Source organism: Martes martes, assembly GCF_963455335.1.
Source record: "Martes martes genome assembly, chromosome: 8".
NCBI classification, from domain to species: domain Eukaryota; kingdom Metazoa; phylum Chordata; class Mammalia; order Carnivora; family Mustelidae; genus Martes; species Martes martes.
In genome coordinates, this window is record NC_137895.1 from 7,708,233 (window position 1) to 7,724,734 (window position 16,502).

General features: G+C 39.9%; 1 protein-coding gene across 1 annotated transcript in view; it reads right to left on the bottom strand.

Moving 5' to 3' along the window:
- Positions 1-16,502, bottom strand: part of EP300 (EP300 lysine acetyltransferase) — a 76,749-nt gene that overhangs the window by 44,254 nt on the left and 15,993 nt on the right. Inside the window, exons 2-6 of the mRNA XM_080811261.1 lie at positions 14,267-14,904; positions 3,820-3,996; positions 2,373-2,634; positions 1,633-1,746; positions 201-446 (exon numbers count right to left, since the gene is read on the bottom strand). Coding sequence (XP_080667387.1) covers positions 201-446; positions 1,633-1,746; positions 2,373-2,634; positions 3,820-3,996; positions 14,267-14,904 — 1,437 coding nt within the window. The remainder of the gene's footprint in view (positions 1-200; positions 447-1,632; positions 1,747-2,372; positions 2,635-3,819; positions 3,997-14,266; positions 14,905-16,502) is intronic.

A 16,502-nucleotide genomic window follows, 5' to 3' on the forward strand; every position in this document is an offset into this window, starting at 1 on the left:
CCCTGGCTTGTGCTCTCTCTGTCAAATAAATAAATAAAAACTTAAATAAAAATACCTTGAACAATCAGTCATATAACAAAAAAAATTAAGAGTGAGAAGAGACAGACACACAGACTAAAACTAAGAAGGTAATCTGCATTTTACATGGTATTTACATATAACCAACATCACATCTGTCACTAGGGAGGACACAAACTTACTCATGTTGCTCATGGGCCGCATGCCTTGGGGTGACTGCCCAGACTGCTGATTCTGCTGGTTCTTTGCTTGCACCTGGGGCTGTGTCGGCATCTGATTTACTTGATAGGGCAGTCCAAGAGCTGCATAGGCCCTTTCTATAGAGCTGGGATCAATCTGACTAACAGTGCTTAGGCTGGGGGTAGACTGCTGACCCACCCCGAGAGAGCTAGTATTTCCAAGTCCAACCGGTGCTCCAGTCAGAATTGCTAAAGAAGACAAAGAAAATGGGATTACAATGTTAAAGATGTAAGAAAAATAGACCAAACCATCATGAATTTAAAAGATATAAAATTATTTTTATGTGATTATGAAACACCTCAGTACATGCCTCTTGTTTTTCATTATTTCCCTGAAAAAAATGTCCAGATGCAGAACTGAATGGTCAAAAGAGGGTCACTGGCACGAAAGACTTTCAATACAGAATACCCAAAAGCCTCCCTATAGGCTGTATCGGTGTTCCCACCTACAGTGTATCAATGACTCAGAGCCAAATACCAACACCAGGGAGCATCATTTCTGTTAATGTGATGTGAGAGAAACAGCGCCTTATTTCATTTCTTAATAGTGAACTTTTTGGTATGCCCTCCCTCTATTAAATAATAATAATTTCCTTATCCCAATTTTCCCCTGGGTTACTTATGACTTCATTAATTTATGATACTTAATTCCTTCTTCACATGCTGCACATATATTTCTAAATTTGTCTTTTCAGCCCTAAATGCTTAATGTTTTGTTTCTAGAGAGGAGGTGTGGCAGCTGCACTTAAATCTTTTTTTTTTTTTTTTAAAGATTTTATTTATTTATTTGACAGACAGAGATCACAAGTAGGCAGAGAGGTAGGCAGAGAGAGAGAGAGAATGGAGGAAGCAGGCTCCCTGCTAAGCAGAGAACCCGATGTGGGGCTCGATCCCAGGACCCTAGGATCATGACCTGAGCTGAAGGCAGAGGCTTTAACCCACTGAGCCACCCAGGTGCCCCGCACTTAAATCTTTCTCCTTTTGTCTTTCTCTAAGAAAAGCTCCTCATCATCCCAAGCTTATAAAAATAATCTCAAACTTTTTTCCTTTTTCTTTAAATTTCAAACTATCTAGGTATTTAGACAAGTATAAAAGAATAACTTGCCCAATGTCATTGTCTTTTAAGTTTTCATAAATGTAAAAGTTAAGAATAAATTCACTGTTTTTATACAGAATGACTGTTAACAGTTTCTGGATCTTAAGGTAATAGAAGAGTAATTCTAATCTCATTAATATGAAATTAACAGGAGTGGAAACAACCTAACCTCAGGAACGTCACATAATCAAAAAGTACTCCAAATCCCACCAAACTGCACTGGTAAGAGTCTAAGAATATTCTTAGTACAAAAGCTTCTCAAAAGATTTAATCACTTACACTGTTGATTTCTCTTATCTCCAGCATTTTTAAGGGGGAGACACACAGGACAATCATGTCTCGTACAATTCTTCCAGTGTGAAATGATTTGTCGAGAAGATGCACAGTGTGCCACTAAAAAGAAGAAAAATAATTTTTTCAAATGCAGTTTATAGTTTTTTTACATTAGTTATCAGCTAACTTGTTGATAGTACTTAACAAGTGCTACAATGTTAACTCATTTCATCTTCCTAATATTCCTATAGGGTACTGTAACCACTCACATTTTACAGTTGAGAAAATAGGCAAAACCTGGTTAACCAATTTGCATAAAGTCAGAATACTCAAAGTGGGATTCAAACTTAAGCATCCCGGCTCCAGAGCCCATATTTTTCACCAAGATGCACAATCTACTTTACTCTATAAAAACAGATTTCTCATGACTCCACAAAAATATAAAATATACTAAGTTGGGTAACATTGTTTTAGTATTTGCCTAACTGCAAATCCTCAATAATATTTAAAGTATATTATGCTGGGGCAAATCAAAGTCAGTAAGGATCACCACAAAAGGGATATCCTTTAAAGTTTCTACCACAACCCTAGATACTGACAAAATGATACTGAATTTTATTATATCCTAATATGGAGTAAGACATTAACTGTAAAGGAGTTTCAAAATAGAGTAGATCACATTTTCTCTCTTGTCTTGGACTCTGAAGGTCAATTGCTGAGCACAGAAACCCTTTGAGCCCACTCACCTTGGCAGGACTTGCCTGACTGGCAGTGTGTCATGTGGTTTAGGACGTTCTTCATCGTGCGACAGTGGGGAAGGTTGCACTGCCTCACTTCCCCATTAGCCTGCTCCCTGCGCTGGCACTTGTGAGCATGCAAAAGGAGAACCAGCTGCTGCTGGATGAGCTTGCGCTTCTCTGGGTCAGCTGTGTGCGCTCCCGAACCCATTCCTTGGGCTACTGGAGTCACAAGGCCTGGTTGCTGGACCTGTGGGGCCTGCTGTTGACCCTAAGGGATAAAACAACAAAGATGCATTTAACGTTAGGTGTCACAGTGTGCTCTTTAATAAATATAGACCTAGACATTTTCAATTAAAATCATTAAGGACAGTCTACCATGTGCCACAGGGGATTCCAAGGTAAAAAAACAATGGTTCCTACCATCAAGAAGCTCAGTAAGAAAACAAAGCTACATTACCAAGTCATATAGTCAAAGTATATATAGGATATAAAGCAAAAGTAAAGAGAACAGCATGATAAGCTGAGGTGGGAGAGGAAAAGGCAAGGAGTCTATAGTGAAGAGAATGTCCAACTCAGGTTCTGAAACACAGCAACAATGAAGAACTCCTCGGGAGACCTAGCAGGGTCCTTTCAGGTGGGTGAAAAATAAGTTTTTGTAATTATTGAAGAAAGTCCCTTTTCTTCCCCAGTGAAAAAAGTAAACATTTCTGGGACAGAGAAGCCTTGTTTTATTCACTTTTATATCTCTAGTACTTGAAGTATTTGAAATACAGGCAATTCAGTGACTATATAACACAAATAAAAAAATAAAAAATCTGAAAAAGTAGCAGCATTTCTACAGGACAATTTTTTCCAAAGGTGAACATGGACTACTTAACAAATTTACACCTAGAAATCATTTTACTTTAGCAAAAAGCAAGCAGCAGCTCTTTCTGTCCATGGGTACTATGCCCATGCTTTAGTAAAATCCCTTCTGACACCAAAAAAAGAAATAAAAATAGCAATGTTAACAGCTTTGGAGATTTCCCGAAACAAAAATCACTGTTTAAAACAACGTGTAACTTTGAGGGAGGTTACTTTCGTATGGTACTATCAGATACAAATCAGTAGATACGGTCACTGAGAGTCGTAATGCTTTGCCAGAGTCCTTCCCAAGAGAAGAAAGGTTCTACTTTGCAATTTCACAGAAATGCTCACAAGCAGAAGATAATCAATTGAGCAGGCCACAAAATTTTCGTTGTAGCAGCCCCACTTGCTCCCATTTGGCCAAGCACTCTTACTGAACAATACTGTAAGAAACAAAAACCCATGGGAAATGAAAGGAAGGAACAAGCTAGATCACAGGGTCCATCCATTAACTCCTAGTGTGTATAGCAGACAGCACGAAAGTTTAACACAGTACTTTTGTCAAAATGCTACTTTAAAGACAAATCTTAGATAGATTACTACCCACCATGTTGGGCATTCCTCCACCAGGAACTGCCTTTTTGTCCATGGCAAATGGAGATAAGTTATTTGGTAGTACAGACTTTGTCTGAATCTGGAGACCAAGGCCACCGGCTCCAATCTGCTGTCCAGAATTCTGAGTGTATGGTGAACCGTAAGGATTAGGGTTGTTCATCATTCCCATCTAAGAATAAATAAAAACAGGCAAGAAATTAAATCTTATTCCCTGCATTAACAGAACATTACCATTCCTTTTCCACTTCCTAATTTATAGAGACAATTTTAAACGTAGTCCTCTGCTATTATAAACAGACTATAAAAGTATGTTCATGGTAATACTCATATTTTCAAGATCAAGATTTATAGGGGCATCTAGATGGCTCAGTTGGTTAAGCATCTGCCTTCGGCTCAGGTCATGATCCTGGGGTCCTGGGATTATGCTCCACATTGGGCTCCCTGCTTGGTGGGGAGTCTGCTTCTCCCTCTGCCCCTCCCCCCACTTGTGCGCTCTTCTCTCTAGTCCTCTCACTTGCTTTCTATCGCAAATAAATAAATAAAACCTTTATAAAGAAATTATTTAAAAAGATTAAGATTTAGGGGGCTTCAGGAGTGCCTGGGTGGCTCAGTGGGTTAAGCCTCTGTCTTCAGCCCAGGTCATGATCTCAGGGTCCTGGGATCGAGCCCCACATTGGGCTCTCTGCTCGGCGGGGAGCCTGCTTCCTCCTTTCTCTGTCTGCCTCTCTGCCTACTTGTGATTTCTCTGTCAAAATAAATAAATAAAATCATCGTAAAAAAAAAAAAAAAGATTTAGGGGCTTGAGCTCAGGTGGAGTAAGTTTACAGAGCTATTTTCTGTAAATATTTGATAAATGTGTTTTAGAAAACTTATAAGCATCTTCACTAAGCTGTATCTAAAAATCAAGGGTTTGTCATTCACCTTCACTTGAATGAAGTAGAAGCATTTTTATTTAATGTACAAAATACGGCTTAATAAACTAAATTCAACTCAATAAATGACCTAATCTCTGTCAGAGAGTATGATATGTCAAGAGCATCTGAATGCTTATTCCAGCATTTTGTTCATATAAAAGGTAGAAAACAGATAGTTTAGGGGATATGTCCTTTTTTTATTTAGGGATACAGTGGCACAGTGATTTTAAAAGTTTTGATATCTGAATCCCTTAGACAGAACATGCAAACTTCAGAGTCCACATCATTCCCTGCAGTCTCAAACCTACCTGCTTTATTAAATTACCTGCTTGGCTCCTAAAGTAATAATCTGAGTTTCTCTGTAACCCCTATATATTTGAAAAAGTCGATTTTTGTCTGTACTTAGAACAGGCAATCTGGAGCGATCATACTGGATAGTTATTAACTTAATGAACAGAGTATTAATTATTCAGAAGCCAAATGTTTTACTGATAGCAATGATGCAACTTACAATCCTGTTCTTCCATAGAAGAACCCACCAGAAGTCAAACACCACCTCTTAAAAACATAGTGCAAAGCTCTCAGAATAGAAACTAAGGAAGACAATACTACCACCCAATTAAAAGGAGTCATACTTCTAGTCTTCTCAGACAGATCCAGGTCTACCAGAGGGGCCTTCAAATTCTATCTCCAAACACACACGAACCCTAAACTGTTCCGTCCGCTGTCACTGTCTTAATTCAAGCTCCTCATCACAGCTTGTGCAGACTCTGTCCAACAGGTTTTCTTGCCTTCTGTCTATTCTATTTTCTACCCAGAGCCTTCATGATGCTCATGAAGTCTGACTATCTATCCATGGTATCCTTCTGTAGCCTGTACCCATTAACTTGCAAATCTGAAGAGCAACTTTCTTCTTAAATCTCTATCATCTGCCTTAAAGACTTCCCTTTTCCCTCTAACTAGGCAGTGGCACACCCTCCCTTCCTATCTGATTTCTGAATGATAACCTGTAAAGAAAATAAAATACTAAGTTCACCAAGAGGCAGTCCAATTTTCATTTTTCGTTGCTTACTTAGTTGGTACAACCATAACTAAGCAGCAGCTACAGATTCTACTCGTCCTCTAAGATAAATTTCAAAAGTTATCATGTCTGTGAAGCATCTATTGCTCCAGACCACTAAAGAGCTTTTTCTGCCCTAATAAATGTTTGTGCATTTATACTACAACAGAGGTGATAAAATAAAATGCATGCCTCTTCTATCCCCCCAGACCATGCACATTAAGGGAAAGAACCTTAGTTCATTTATCTTTGTAGCCCCACTGCCCTTATCCTGATCAACCAAAGAACCTGTTGACTCAGGAAAACAGAAATATAAGAGTCATAAAATAAACTCATGAACTTCAGTGAATAAAACTGTTCTTTAAATTATACGCATATCTATACAGAGGATTTATAGAAATATGACATCTTCAAAGGTTTGCCTGTAATGAAAAACTAGAGAACTGTGACAGTTTCCAGATGAGATCAGAGACTAGGAGTTCAGTAACTTGGGGAATAAGCCAGAGGGAAGTGGCAAGGTTTGGGGGAAAGCATACAAGAATGGGGCAGTCTGAATGGGGAGCATCCAGAGTAAAAAACTTACTGTTTCAGTACAATAATACACGAGCTTACATCTGGGGGAGTTACATTTCACTTGTCTATGTTTCCTATCAGCATGGAAACTCATGACAGACATAAAATGAATGCTATTCTGACACAAAATCTGCAGGACAGACCATAAAAGACCAGCAGACAATAAATTAAGTTTTTAGGAGTCCATTATTTATGAAAATAAAACACAGTGACTTGTAAGCTACCTTGATGTCTCTTAATAAGCATAATATCTCTACTCAAATATACCACAATAGAATCTGGTCGTTCACACTGTTCACAAAGACACTGCCTTATCTGATTCCAACAACTGGGTTTCAACCAGTTCCTGGCGTTTGTTTTCCCAGTTACAATGCATTACCTAGAAACTCCAAAGTGGACTACTGGTCTCACATATACAGACTGCACTGACTGCTGATCAGTGGCAGTAATGCATTCCTAGCACTTCTCATCACTTTGACCCACAAAGACTCTCAGGCTTCTGGCTTTTCTGTCTTCCTCAGGGTTCTGGGGCCGGTGTTAGACAGAATACAACCAATCTCCCCATCTCCACATCCCTCTCCTTCCAATCTCCCCAGCCTCCAGTACTCCCCCACCAAATATAACAGGAAGGGAATATACTGTACTTAATTTCCACTACACTGTAGTTCATTATTTGATCTTGTTTCCCTTCTTTGTATCTCAAGTGATCCTTGGCGTCCAACTACCCACCACCCACCTGCATTGCAAGGATACAGAGAACCACCTAAATGGAAAAGGCAGAGGACCAGGAAGCCACAACAGTTCTAGTCAAGGAAAACAAGAAACACCTCAGGGGGACTACCTTTTCTTTTCTTTTCTTTTTTAAATATGACTCTACAGGGGCTTCTGGGTGGCTCAGTTGTTTAAGCGTCTGCCTTCGGCTCAGATCATGATCCCAGAGTCCTGGGAGCGAGCCCTGTGTCGGGGTGGGGGGTGGGGGGGGCGATGGTCCCTGCTCAGTGGGGAGCCTCCTTCTCACTCTGCCCCCCCTTCTGTATCAAATAAATAAACCCTTAAAAAAATTTGTCTCTATAGGTTTTTTTCTAAGTTTTCAATATATTAAAAGAAGAAACTTAGAGAGCACAGGAATCCAGAAAACACCTGACAGGGGTTATCATTGGCAAATATACAGAAAAAATAAAAGTAGTACCTCAAATATAAAGAAAATAACTGGGAATATTCAGCACAGTGAAAAAAATATCCCTTAGTAAGATTTGAAGACACCACAGTAACTCAAAACAATACCCTGTGTGTGACTCCAAGATTCATCAAATAATAAAAACAAAATTATCTATAATCAGACATTTCCCACTACCTACCAGATTTAATAAATGCCAGTGTTATATATCTGTATCCAAGTTAGATGTCAGATACTACATAATAACTGAGGATACAATGATAAACAATAAGGACTAGGGATCTCTTAGAACCTACAGCAAATCTTAAACATTTACTTTCCAGAATCATTCCCCTTACTCCTATACCAATGCCTTAGTTTAGCAGGCCTCATCACCCCATTGGGACTATCCTTCAAACTGTTATTACAAACCTAAAACCAAATCCATCTAGATGGTAAATTTGGGTAGAAGACCCTCGTCTTTCAAATCTGTCAGATTACAGAATTTAAGATTAGTCTTTCTCTCAAAATGGATTCTTCCTCCTTTCCTTAAACTGAATACCCACCATCCCAAGTGGTCCTTCCTACCTGCTTCACTCCTGGCTGATTCAAGTTCTAAAACAGATCAATCATTGCTCTTATACTTTAAAATTTTATAAGTTAAATACTCTTTAACATCACATGGCAAAGACGATGACTAACTAATGTTAATTTTTTTTTTTTTCAGTATTTATTTGACAGACAGAGATCACAAGCAGGCAGAGCAGCAGACAGAGAGAGAGGCGGAAGCAGGCTCCCTGCTGAGCAGAGAGCCTGATGCGGGGCTCGATCCCAGGACCCTGGGATCATGACCTGAGCCGAAGGCAGTGGCTTAACCCACTGAGCCACCCAGGCGCCCCAACTAATGTTAATTTTAAGAGAAGCGCTCCAAAAATGACATTACTGTTCCTACCACCTCAAAAAAATTGTCAAAAGGGAAAAGGAAAGAAGGAAAATGGGAATTATTCCTAAAGCCGATATTCATTTAAATGAAGTTCAGACTTTATTTATTTATTTATTAGATTTTATTTATTTGACAGACAGAGATCACAAGGAGGCAGAGAGGCAGGCAGAGAGAGAGGAGGCTCCCCACTGATCAGATCACAGAGAAGCAGGCTCCCCACTGATCAGAGAGCCCGACCTGGGGCTCGATCCCAGGACCCTGGGATCATGACCTGAGCTGAAGGCAGAAGCTTTAACCCACTTGAGCCACCCAGGCACCCTCAGACTTTTTTTTAAAATATCAATTTCATCAGTCACAATTCATACAAAATTTGGATACCAATCTATCCAGATGCCAAGTAACACAATTCTTCACAGCATGTGAGGTAACCAGAGTCAGAGGAAAGGAAGGTTAGGATCTGTCATCGCCCAGATCCAGGACTACAGAATAAGAAGTAAAAAGTAGGGGCACCTGGGTGGCTCAGTGGGTTAAAGCCTCTGCCTTCGGCTCAGGTCATGATCCCAGGGTCCTGGGATCGAGCCCCGCATCAGGCTCTCTGCTCAGCGGGGGGCCTGCTTCCTCCTCTCTCTGTCTGCCTCTCTGCCTACTTGTGATCTCTGTCTGCCAAATAAATAAATAAAATCTTAAAAAAAAAAAAAAGTAATACATAAAAATGCTCTAAGATGAGGTGACTGGCAGCGCCTGGTGGCTCAGTCAGTTAAGCATAATCTTTGGCTGAGGTTATGATCCCGGGGTCCTGGGATGGAGTCCAGCTTCCCACTCCCTGATTAGCGGGGAGTCCGCCTCTCCTTCCTCCTCTGCCCCTTCCCCTGGCTTGTACTGTCTAAAATAAATTAAAATCTTTAAAAAAAGAAAAAAGATAGGGCGCCTGATTGGCTCAGGTTGACTGTGTGACTCTTGGTTTTGGCTCATGATCCTGGAACTCATGGGATTGAGCCCCACATCTGGCTCTGTGCTCAGTGCAGAGTCCTCTTGGGATTCCTCCCTCCCTCTCAACCCCTCCTCTCACTCCCTCAAATAAATAAATAAATAAATAAATAAATAAATAAATAAAATCTTAAAAACGAAACAAAAGGATGTTCCAAGGCTGTGTCTGTGAATGGCCCAGCAATCATGAAAACTGAATTATAGAAAACAGGCAGGGTTCCTGCTCTTACAGGTCTTAGTCTAGCAATGATCACCCCTATATAAGGTCACAAGTAAGTGAGGAGGTGACTGCAAGAAACATAAAGGCACTGCATCTGTTTTCACCTGTGTAAGTTCTATTAATACGTGGATCATAACAACAGAATGACATTATACTACAGTGATCAACAACAGGCACTCTTAATTCAAAAAGACAAGAGTTCTCTGTAATACCCATTCCCTGACTGTTCCCTCACCTGTGTAACAGGAATAAAACCATAGGGCTGATGTTAGAATTAATGACCCTAGCATATATTAAATACCTAGTAACATTTAGCAGCTCCTTAGCTGTTGGAGCTAACGCTAATTTAGGCACAACTATACTGTCTGCTGTTATTTAATAAAATTCTGGATCTTGTCTCTTTAATCATAACAAGCTTCTGTCTCTGGCTCAAGTCATGATCTCATGATCCAAGGGTCCTGGGATCAAGCCCCACATCGGGCTCTTGAGCCCCACATCAGGTTCTTGAGCCCCACATCGGGCTCTCTGCTTAGCAGGAAGCCTGCTTCTGCCTCTCTGCCCACTTGTGATCTCTCTGTTAAGTAAATAAAATAAAATCTTAAGAAAAAAAAAAGTTAAAAAAAATCATAACAAGCTCTTTAACAGAACAGATATTTTTCTTTTTTAAAAGATTTTACTTGAGAGAGAGAGGGAGAAAAAGCGTGCTCACGAGCAGGGGGAGGGACAGAGGGAGAGGGAAAAGCAGACTCCCCGCTGAGCAGGGAGCCCCAGCGTGGGACTTGATCCCAGAACCCCAAGATCATGACCTGAGCCAAAGGCAGATGCTTAACTGACTGAGCCACTCAGGAACCCCTAGATTTTTTTTTTTATTTTCTAAGAGGGGGGCATCCAGAATACTAATGAACACTGCCTGAATAAAAAGTTCTTAGTTCCAAAGAACTCTACTAGTGGGTATCCCCATATCCTCCAGCCAACAGCTGTTCATGTGGTATGTTGTTTCATCTCCTGTTATAGCCAAGAGCTACGCCTCTAGAAGATTACAGCTTAACTTACGTGATCTAGATTCGATTTCTCCCTCTCCCCATAAAAATGTTTTAAGAACTTCACAAAAATGGAACTACAATAATACTAAGCACATGCTCCCACTACTATTACTACTCTACAGGTCCTTACAATATACCACTCACAAAGGGCTTACTTCTATTAATTATTTAGCTCCCCAATAATTCCATGAGGTAGGTTACACCCACTCTTACTATTTCCATCCTACAGATGGGAAATCTGAGGTACAGCAAGCAAGTTGCCCAAGTTACTATAGCTACATGTGAGTAACTGAGTTCATTGTTAACCTGGGCAGTAAAACTCCACAGTCCATACCATTAACTATGATGATTAATGTCATCTCTTTCTTCATCCATAAAAAAGGCAGCTATTAGGGTAAGGATTTTCAAAAATGCTTATTTCTTTTGTCACCAGCATTTTTAAGGAGGCAGATTATGTCTTGTGACGTTACTGGAGAGGGAAAGGATTTCACCAAGAAGCTTGGCAATATGCAGCTGAAGAGGACCCCAACTGTGCTAACAGCCCAGAAGCTAACCCAGGTAGCATGACTCAAAATCGGCACTCTTCTGCCGTGCAGGGCACCTCCTGAACTAATCAGTCAGAAATAACTTTAGACATAAAACCCTGCCTTCATCTTATGCTAACTCTAAGATCAAACACTAGCTTAAAGGGGGATATGACCCAAGTTTTTCCCTATAAACCACCGTTAGGCTTTGGAAAAACACTGTTTAAGTAGTAATGTCACAACCCACGTGCACACTCTGAACCACAGATTCCTCCATAAAAAGAACTGTGTACAAAAGTCACTGCCATTTGCCAAGAGGGTTCAAATCTTCAAGTCTCACTGAAAATTTCCTTAATTCCTGATTCTTAAATATCATTAGAACTCTTAAGAATTTTGGAAGGAAAGTAATGAATATAATCAGCTCTTTGAGGTAATTTTAGGACCTGGGTCCACAGAAAGGGAATTGCTATCCAATAATTTTAACACCTTGACTCAACTTTATTTTAATCTCCAGTAAAAAAATACAGGTTTTTTTCCCACTATAAAGAGAAAACTCGTTTTATAAAGTACTTAGTTGTATATTAATTGAGTATCTCATCCTAAACCTCCATTATTCTCCAAAACTCATTTACTAAATAAGCATTTAGAGTTCTGTGTTAGGAACTGCTTTAAGTACTTTACGAGTATCAACTTTAAAATATAGATAGGACTCATTTAAAACCACAAATTTTAATAATAATATTTTTATATTTGAATTCCTCCATCCCATGAAAACAGAGGCACTAAAAAGGTTATTTTTGTCTGTTCTGTACACTGCTATATATCCAGTCCCTGAAACAATGCTGATACAAGAAATTTGTGTTTGTTTGTTTGTTTTTAATCTTATTTATTTGACAGAGAAAGATACAGCAAGAGAGGGATCACATGCAGGGGGAATGGGAGAAGCAGGCTTCCCGCTGAGTGGGCAGCCCAATGTAGGGCTCGATCCCAGGTCATGACTAGAGCCGAAGGCAGATGCTTAATGACTGAGCCACCCAAGCGCCCTGAAATTTGTGTTTCAGATTATAAATAGATGGAACCCCACTATCATTGAGCCTTTTTTTAAGATTTTAAGTAATCTCTACACACAACTGGGGATCAACCCCTGAGATCAAGCATCACATGCTCAACTAAGCCAGCCAGGCGCCCCTGAGCCTTTCCTTTCAATTTTCTCTTCCCACCATATACCTGGAATATGTAAGCTTGTAACTTACGTACACACTAGAAAGTAAGTTCTATGAAGTAAGTTTATTCACTGCTCTATCTTCCTTCAACACCAAAGCTAGGCTCAGTAAGTATCTGATCAGTCAGGGAAGGTTCCATCTGTCACCCCATCACTCCCTGCTGGAGTGTGAACAGCCACAGCTCTGTTCTAGAACCCAGAAGAGGGACCTAATAAAGACCTCCTCGATTCTGGTTTGCACTCCAAATATTTGAACTTAACCATATCAACACAGCAACATTAAAGTGCCAAAAAGGGAAAATCTACAAAGGAGGTAGGAAAGATAACAGAATCATTCCCTAAGAGGTCAATATTCTTTACTGTGTAGCAAATAAATTAATTCATTAATTAAATTAAAAAATTAAGGGCTTTCATTTATGAATATGACCTCAGTCTCCCCACTCCCTATTCATCCCCCTTTTTTTTAAGTAGGCTCCATGCCCAGTGTAGAGCCCAACACTGCACTTGAACTCACGACCCTAAGATCAAAACCTCAGCTGCTGAGATCAAGAATCAGATGCTTAACCGACTGAGCCACCCAGGCGCATCTCCTCCCACTGTCTTTAATTTCACCCCTGAACTCTCTCATCATCATGATTCTCAGGAACACAAAGTCCCAATACCTACTCAGTAATTCCTCTTACACAGAGAGCTTGCTCTTAACTCCTTATGAAAATCTTACCCATCTTCATTATCACCTTCCAAGCAAAGTCATCTTTTTCATTCAACAAATATTTACTAACTATATGCCAGATGCTGGCAATTGTAGTGATACCACTTCAAGAAATAAAGAAATAGATATGTAGGAAAAATATAAAGGAATACACATCAAATACAGACTTGTAACATCTTAATTTTATACATAAAGAACACATTTAAAAAGTTTTGAAAAATGTGTTTAGTGTGTGTTAGTTAATAAAGCTAAAAGAGGGTGCCTGGGTGGCTCAGTGGGTTAAGCCTCTGCCTTCAGCTCAGGTCATGGTCTCAGGGTCCTGGGATCGAGTCCCACATCGGGCTCTCTGCTAGGCAGAGCCTGCTTCCTCCTCCTCTCTCTCTCTCTCTGCCTGCCTCTCTGCCTACTTGTGATCTCTTTCTGTCAAATAAATAAAATCTTAAAAAAAAAAAAAAGCTAAAAGAGTAGGCTTTTTGAAAAAGAAAAGCCTTTCAAACAATGACCAAAGTTATGTTAAGTAAACACTTGGAATGTTAGTTGAGGTTTCTGAGTAAATGAATGCACCTTAATGTCCATCAACTAATAAGAAAAAATAACATTTAGTAAATCTTTTAGAATAAACACCTCTTGAAAACCAGGGATATTCCAAGTAGTAGAAATATGTGATGTCTCTCTGAAGATGGTATAAAGCCAGCTAGCTCAAAACTATATTTTTACAAGTAGGCTATGAAGGCTAAAGTGGGCTTAGAAAGGAATTAAAAAATACTCTAGGATTTGTGAAAATATTCTAATACTTATTCTAATACCGAGAAAACAGGAATTAGCTAGCAATCAGCTGGAACCAACTGAAGGTATACAGTATCACTGAACCGTGAAAAAATTGTTTTACTTAAAATTAATGTAAGAGCTTCATAAAATTTGTGCCAACACAGATCTTTGGTATATATGTGAGAAATGGTACACCATGTAAGAAGATTAAGCATGAACAGTAAAGAATAAATGAGTAACTGACCTCAAGCCCTCCCTCCATCATGGGAACAATCAAAAACATACTGACAGTGCATACAAACCGAAACTGCACTTACCTTAAGAGGCTGAGGGCCTCTCAATCCCGTCTGTCCTCCCATCTGAGGAGAGCCTTGCTGCAGTGGCTCGGGCATTAAATTGCCAGCATTTCCCATGCCTGGGTTTGGGTACTGCATATTAGGTCGCCCCCGGCCTGCTCCAATTGAACCGTTCATGACTTGATTAGGCATCATCCCCTGTCCATTGCCTGCATTCAACATTCCAGGATTCATGCCAGCATTCATCCCTGTGTTCATTCCCATGGCAGGCTGATTTACCGGACTGTTCATCATACCTGCTGCAGATGGCGTAGGACCCTGATTTGGTCCGCTAGTGCCCATCCCCATGTTGGGAGAAGTCAAGCCTGCCTGTGCCATTGGGCTTTTAACCATGCTATTTATCAAACCTAATCCAGGACTGTTCTGTTGGGGCTGGCTGGCCATGCCTTGGCCTGGGCCACCAACCCCCATATTGAGGTTAGGGGAACTACCAGACCGTAGCAATTCTGACAGCTGTTTATGTTTAGAGGCTGCATCTTGTACTATGCCAAGACTTGTCTGAAGCTGATTAATATCACCACCATTGGTCAGTCCCAATTCTGTAGAGTTGATTAATTCATCTGGTAAGTCATGCTCCAAGTCAAATAGAGAGCCAAAATCTAAAAGCAAAGAGAAAAAATAAAAGTTAGTCTGACCATCAAAATCACAAATTTCTCTCTGTTTTGTTCTTGATAAACATTAAATATTTCCAAACTTCAATCCATGGGATACTATATGTATTACAGTCTTTCCAATATTATGCTAAAAATTTTTACATATGTATTTAAAAATTAGAGAATATTTGGCTATGCCAACAAGTTTAAACACCTATGAACTGTACCTAAAGTAAGACCAAAGGAAAAAGGATTAAATGTTAGCACAACCCCATTACATGAGTTGCCCAGTTTGTACTGATGTTCATGAAAAAAAAGATATACAACCATTCAATATTCCAGAATTCCTTAGAAGAGATTAAAATAACTTATCTACATACAAACTAAGTTCAGAATGAAATACAAGACTTAAAATGTAATAATAAAGAGAACTGATGGTTTCTCAGCCTTTTGGCTAAGATCAAGTGAAGACAAGTGCTAGAAAGATTTGTCATTCCAAGAACGTTAAGTGTGAACTCCATGACAGGGGCTATCTACCATTCCTTACCAAGTGCCTATCAAAGTGCCTGCCACAAAGCAAGTCCCTGATCTGAGTGAATTCAATTTCACCTGACCTCAGCCTATAGATAGCTTTCCTTAACCAAAATCTCACTGGAACAGGATATAAAACCATGCCTAACTAGTTCCTTCAACAACATACAAATCACCCCCAATCCCCCCAAAAAGAGAATGCAAGTTATGGATTAACTCAGGGTTTCTCAAATCTTGGCACTATTGGGTATTTAATAATTAGATATACTTGAATCAACTGATTATACTATTAAAAGACAGTCCATCCCTTGAAGACAAAATACCACCTAGTAATGATCTACTTGGGTCCAATTTAACCTTGTTTCCGAAGCCCAACTCTTCCTCTACGTGCCCTTTCTGTTCTTAAGAGCATTCTATCATGGCACTGAAACGATCTGTGTCTCTCTCCCCTCCTCCATGCTACCTCTTCCTACCACCACCCCTCACCCCACCCCTGCATCCAGACTCTGTATTTGGGAAGGAAAAGTTTCACCACTTATACACCAACTCCCTGCCTAATGTCCAACACACTTAAGCATCTGGTCATATTATAATTGCTCTGAATCGGGAAACCTAGGTGGATCAGTTGGTTAAGCATCCACCTTCAGTTCACGTCATGATCTCAGAAATGGAGCCCCGCGTGGGCTCCCTGCTCAGTGGGGATCCTGCTTCTCCCTCTTCCTCTGCCACTTCCCCTGCTTGTGCTCTCTCACTCTGTCAAATAAAAAAATAAAATCTATTTAAAAAGAAAAAAAAAAAAAAAGAATGGGAAGTTCTAATACACACACACACACACACACACACACACACAATTTGCTCTGTATCACATCCTAGGATCTCTATGCATGATTCAGAGTCCAGATTTTTATAGTATTCTTTCCTTCTGAAAAATCATTTTGTGCTCCTACAAAATGTGTCTTAGGCATTTTGGAATACAAATAAAGTCTCAAATAAAATTTCCCTGATATCATTGGGATACTTGGGTGGCCCAGTTGGTAAAGTGTTTACCTTCGGCCCAGGTGATGATCCCAGGA